General features: G+C 47.3%; 2 protein-coding genes across 5 annotated transcripts in view; one reads left to right on the top strand and one right to left on the bottom strand.

Moving 5' to 3' along the window:
• Window positions 1–276: 276 nt before the first annotated feature.
• On the top strand, window positions 277–2,026 carry LOC308499454 (uncharacterized protein). Its single transcript, XM_081052917.1, has 3 exons — window positions 277–949; window positions 1,410–1,479; window positions 1,874–2,026. Exon 1 carries the CDS (start codon window positions 370–372, stop codon window positions 754–756), a length of 387 nt encoding a protein of 128 aa, XP_080909043.1. The 5' UTR covers window positions 277–369; the 3' UTR covers window positions 757–949; window positions 1,410–1,479; window positions 1,874–2,026.
• Window positions 2,027–2,381: 355 nt separating this feature from the next.
• EPB41L4A (erythrocyte membrane protein band 4.1 like 4A) overlaps window positions 2,382–6,000 on the bottom strand; it is a 229,509-nt gene continuing 225,890 nt past the window's right edge. For 3 of the 4 annotated variants that reach the window (XM_081052913.1, XM_081052916.1, XM_081052914.1), the window contains one exon: window positions 2,382–4,282. In XM_081052913.1, the coding sequence (XP_080909039.1) occupies window positions 4,154–4,282 (129 nt within the window). In that variant the 3' untranslated portion in view covers window positions 2,382–4,153. Of the gene's footprint in view, window positions 4,283–4,327; window positions 4,853–6,000 lie in introns of those variants that run through there. The other variant, XM_081052915.1, reaches the window with a different exon arrangement.

The raw sequence follows: 6,000 nt of genomic DNA, 5'->3' as shown, positions 1-6,000 counted from the left end.
TGTCAGGCAGCACCCTTGTCTGTTCCACTCATACCTGATGCCCAGGCATTTAGGACAGAGCCCGAAGCATGGAAGTACTCAACAAATGTTTCTGAATGAATGGCCTTACTCTTCCTCTGCTGGAGACTGAGAGCTCCGTCGGTCCTCCCCAGAACACGCGGTCTCAAGTCCTTTGCGTTACACGCGCAGCTCAGCCTCGACATTGGGAGGAGGGGTGGTTGGAGAGCCACATAGGGTGGATAAGACCTCCTTTACCGGCGACAGAACCGGGGACACTCAGGAAAGGGAGCAAAGGGGGCGTAACCTCCCGCCGGGGCCCGCTTCCGCTTGGGCCACCGCCAATCACTGGGCACTTCGCGCTCCCGCCACATGGCGGCGTCTCCCAGCGCGGTGGCCGATGGTACGGCCCGTCCTCCCCGCGGCCCGCGGGCAGTGGATTCTCCCAGCGGTAGAAAAGCATTGTGGGAGGGCCGCGCGGCCTTTCTTACCTGCGCGCTGCCGCCGCTATGTCCACCCGGGGTGACGGGTGGCTTGGAGGGTGGCCGCGGGGCTTCCATCGGTCTTGGCGCAGGACAGGGTCGCGCGGCCGCCCCGAGCCGGGTGACGCGCCCGCTGCCCGCTGCCCGCTGCCGCCCGGCGGGGCCCGAGGTCCCGGGCCCTGAGCGCGTGGAGCGCAGCGGCCCGGCCTGGCGCGGTCCTGGGTCGGTGCTTCCTCGGGAGGCCCCGCAGCCCGCGTTCCCACGGCGATTGCTTTGAGTGCATTGAAGTGTCTTGGTCCTCGACCGTCTGCCGGGAAGCTTTTAACGTCAGGCTGCCTTTCGTGGGAAGGGGGAGGCCTGGCTGTGACTGCCTGTGTGCCCACCCTGTCGCAGTCGCAGCGTGCGTGACATGACGACGCGCCCGTCCAGGGTTGGAGCCTGGCGCCTGTTCAAGGCGCACAACGTGGCAGGTGAGCTTTCGTGTTCGTGCGAAAACAGACGCGTTGCCCCGACGTGTTGAGATCTTTAACCGCTTAAAGCACGTTGTGTGGCAGTTTGCATTACCTGGTGGCCTTTTTCAATTGGAAAGAAATCTAGAGCTGGGGATGGATGGAGTCCCCTTCCAGCTCGCATGGAGAGCACCGTCCGTGTGCCGGTGGTTGAGGCTTCGGGCCGCAGACACTGGTTCCCCCACCGTCCCCAGGTGGCCTTTGTGTTGCCCGTTCACTTTCGGAAACTAGTGAATGTGGTGTCAAAAAAGGCGTAAACTAACACACTTGGCAGCCCTCGCCTGCCCTTGAAGTTGTCGTCTTTGGTGGAGGAGCTGCACAAGTAACAGCGTGAGCTTTTTACGTTAATCTGCACACGGGGTCTTGTGTCAGCCGAGGTTGTGTACAGTTTCTCTCAACGTCTTCACGAATTTGCGTTCAGGTGACGGATGGATGCGTGAAGCAGACGGGTGCTGCCAGCCGGACACCTGGGAGCCCAAAGGTGGCCTGAGGTAGGGCGATGTTACGGAAGTCCTGTCTCAAAGCAGTTCTTTCTGGGGTGCCTTCTCTCCGCGGGTATTAGTTTCAAGTAGGTGTGAAGGGTCATTAGCGCTGCTACGTCTGTGATCAACGATCAACAAGGTGAAGGTTACAGCAAGTGGGATAGCGTGCGCCAGCTTATGTTTGAAATCGTAGGATGGTTGTGTGTGTAGCAGCTTAATGTAAAAACCACTTGCCGTATCTCAGGAGGCACTGACGTTGACATTTAAATCTGAGGTCAGAAATGCGAGACTTAATGCAACGCAGAAGAGTGTGTGGAGTTTCTCATGAAGTTCTTAAGGTGTAAGGTGCACGATGCACGTAAGTACTTGCTTGTCAGACTGCGTGTTTTTTTTTTCCTTTTAGGATGTCCTTGGCGAAGCATTGGAAAACTTGATCGTCACACAAGTTGCTTGGATCCTTCAAAATGTTCAGGAGTCGGAGGAGTACTGAAACTGTTTGGACAGTCCGTAAAGATACATTTAAAACCGCGGGTTTATGAATAAATAGTTAAATATGCTTCTTGGTGGTTTGTGTGTTGTGTCTGCCAGAAGAGAGCATTCTTTCCATGAGAGATCAAAGGAAGGGTTTCTTCCCCCTCACCCAGCAACTTCAAAATTGTTAAATCGCAGCGGTTGAGTTTAATATTCAGTGCTGTCAGTCACTGATGGGCTTATGAAATGCAGGCTTGTGCTAAGCCCAAGGAGAAATATGCTTTCTGCCAGTGCCTCATGGTGAACTCAATTAGACTAGTTGGTTTCTAGGTCATGGATGTGTTTTTACGTTGTCACTGCATTTTTTCCTTTTTTACGAGATTGTAAACTTGAGATCAGCATACTTCCAGCCTTCACTTTGCAAAGAAAGACAATGTGTTCAGGCACTGAAAAAATTTATTGAAAGCACTGTACTAGGAGCTGGGGACACAGTGGTGAGCAAAATAGTTCCTCCCTTTGGAATCTACATGTGAATGGAGGAAATGTCATCACAAATGTAAAATTTTGTGAAACAAATCCTATGCAAGATAGAGTCTGGAGCAAGTCAGAAACCTGAGAAAGCAGAGTTGAGACCAAGGGTGTCATTTCTATAAGCTGACATTGGGCAAGTGGCATGTGCAGAGGCCTTGAGCTAGAAAATGATATGACCATAAGTCCAGATTTGTGACAGCTGTAGCTGCTTTCACTCTAATGCCCTGATTTAGACCAAGAGTTTGCTGAATGAGGCATGGTAGGAGGCCATTAAGGAATCTGGGAGTCTTAAAAATTGAGGCTGAACAGGTAAGATGTCAGACCACGTAGAGCTATATTTAAAACAAGGAGAAATCTGCTCACACCTACAAGAAAATGAGTACGAGTGAGCCAATTGGAGGCAACTTACAGTTGTCTAGGCATGAGATGGCTAACTTGGATCAATGTAAAATTAGTAAAGGGGTAATTAAGCTATAGAGGGCAAAACTGACAGGACTTGGTAATAGAGGGATCCGTAATGATGTTAGGTGTGTAGACCTGCACAGAAGCGTAATGTCCCTAAATCCAACTGGGGAGCAGCATTTTAAACTAATTGGTCTCTTGGCAGAACATTAGTCTAGTCCAAGCTAAGGCTGTGGGCATTAAAGAACAACCTGCGGCAGAGGAAGAGGGCGAAAGTCTGAGGTTTGAGAACCTAGTACCTAGTGAGGGAGGCTAGGATAAACTGCAAAGGAGGATGAGAATGATAGAAATTAAATGGGAAGCACAACATTAAAGAAGCACGGAATGTTGCGAGGCAGCCTAAAAGTTAGCCTTGGGCCTTGGATTTGGTGACACGAAGGTAATTGTAGTGAGGTCTGCTTTACTGGAGCCCTGGAGGAGATCCATATTAGAGATGAACTGAGGACACTGGCTACAGATAATCTTTTCAAGAAATTTGGAATAGGGGAGTAAGTAACAGTAGCTGGGGAAGGATTTGTGCTTGTAAATAAGAGGAAAGGTCTGAAGTAATTCTTGGGGGGAGAGCCAGGCAGGCTGGAGGGACCATTTGAGGTTGAGGGTTGGTATGAATTGATAAGGTGAGGTCAACTGAAATCCACACATAACCTTTTTTCTGACAACAAAAGACAAGAAGACAAGGACACTAGAAATTAAAAGCAACACTTTAAACGAAAAGCTTTTTACATTTGTAAATAACCAGTGGAACTTAATGCCACAAAATACAGTATTACAAAGAACATTTATATTAATATCTGCAGTCTGAAAGTGATGTGAGCTCAGCCCTCATGCGCCTGTGCACAGGCTCAGATCCACCTGGAGTTGGGAAGAATCTCTGCATCCCACTTGGTATATTGCACAGCTAGCCAGCTGCAGTCCAGGATTCCAGAACGGATCAGAAGCATCTGGTTTTGGTTGTAGACACCAGATCCTCAGTTTCCAGAAAGAAAAATAATGGCATCAAGTGAATGAATTTTTACAAGACAACTATCCTTCCAGTTACCAAATAAAAAGTCCCTTCAGCACAAATACGCTGTAGTTAAACCTTTAAAAGAAGCAACAGACTTGATTATTTTTCTTCTGAAGAAACACTTGAAGGTCCAAGATACTTTAATAATTCACAGTTTCAAAGTAGGTGGCACACAACACCCTTCCCACCCCCGTCCCAAGCCCTTCACTGGGATCAAGTCTCTATTTTGAGGCGTGAAGCTTGGATGGTTTTTATTGTTTTTGCTGTATGTTTTCCAGCCAGATTGCTTGTAGATGTCTGAGATTTTTCTTCAATCAGGCTATCTTTAGACCCATTTCTTCTCTAGAAGAAAATATTTGAGAAAAAGTAAGAGGCAGAGAAGAACATAAAGCCAAGTCAGTTTTATTTCTCAAAATAAGATTGTCTTACACTTAAGACATCAAGTTACAAAATTATTTAAGAAATGTCCTTATCAAAAGCTGTTCAAATAGTCCCTCTATTTAAATATTTAACTATGATAAACAATATGAAGATTGTTTAAATTTTAAATATAAAATTCATTCCAACAGTTAACATACATAGAAATTTTATTCATGAAGATTGGGTACAAATATCCATTTCCCCAGTTGTCATTTTCTTTGTATGCCTAAACCAGGCTCTCAGGCCTCCCACTTTCCAAGGAGAGGCAGAAAGGTGAAAAGAATAGGGTTGTGGATAATTTATAATCTCCCCTGATTATATTTTCAGTAGTCACTGAATGAAGCCCCCATCACTTGGGGCTAGAGCTCCCTCTCAGCTGGGGTGGGGCCCCATCATGGAGAAATGAGAGCTGAGCTACCAGAGCCCGGGTCCGATAGCCAGCACTTCTGGAACTGGGTCATGTCCATCTCCCAGCTGCCCCAGGTGGAGGTCCTGTGAAGGACATTAACAGTGTCTAACACAGCCTTCTCCACTTAACCTTTCTGCTCTTACCTCCTACAAATAGTCTAACCTCTCAGATCAGGCTAACAAGCAGATTTACTTCCTCCAAAGTAGATCCCCACACAAAATGAGCTACTTTGTCCACAATTCTATTTTGAGATTTGGGCTAAAAATAAATCACGCTTTAAGAAGTTACCATTCATCTGTTCCTACGGCTGGCTTAATTTGTTTTACTGACATTCAAAGAAGCACTGATGGAACAATTCTAAGCATAGGGAGTATAAATCAAGATAACTTTGGAACGTGAGACATCTGTCTGGGATGGAAGATTTCTAAACCACCAGAGAGGTAGGAGGACACGGGTGAGTGTGAGTCAGCACTGGCGAAGAGAGAAATAATATATCAGAAGAATCGCCAGTAAGGAGCTGGGAGGTTATTTGAAACAAACATTACACCTTCTCTTAAGTTTGTCTAAAACTGACTGTCCCCTCTGCCTGCGAACCTTCAGGGAATAAGTGAACCAAAGTCCCTAATCCACCCACTTGAACCAGCCTTCTCCATGAAAAGGCAAGGTGAGGGAGAGGTGGGCCAGGCCATGGCCAGAACTCTGGCACTGTGGTATCACTTAGGAAATGCAACTTTCCTGCTTCCATGTGTTACTCGACTCCCTTTTCCAAATGGCAACTGGATCAGTGGTTTCCTTTCGGCACTTAGAATAAAATCCAAACTCTTCCCAGGCATGGCATCTATGGCCCTGAGTTATCTGTCCTCTTTACTACGCTCAGACCACACTGGTCTTTCAGCTCCTCTAACACCCAGGCCCTGTCTGGCCTCCGCAATTTTCCCCATGTTTTCCCCTCTGCTTAAGTCAGCCTTCCACCCACTCTCACTGGCTGGTTCCTTCTCACCTGCAAAGTTTTAGCTTTACATGTCACTTTCTAAGATGGCCTCTGATCACCCTACTTACCAAAGAAAGGTCCCCTGTTGATTTTCTAACTCAGATCTAATTTTTTGTATTGTTTTGCCTGCTATTTTCATATGTTATGTGTCTAGGGCAGGAGTCAGCAAACATTTTTCTTAAAGGGCCAGATTGTGGGCTACCTCCTCCTGTCCGTCACATACCCCCTTTTTAAAAAACT

Source organism: Rhinolophus hipposideros (assembly GCF_964194185.1).
Source record: "Rhinolophus hipposideros genome assembly, chromosome: 7".
In the NCBI taxonomy this organism is placed as follows: Eukaryota; Metazoa; Chordata; class Mammalia; order Chiroptera; family Rhinolophidae; genus Rhinolophus; species Rhinolophus hipposideros.
Note: the sequence above shows the minus strand (reverse complement) of the source record. Positions and strands in the feature narration are given on the sequence as shown.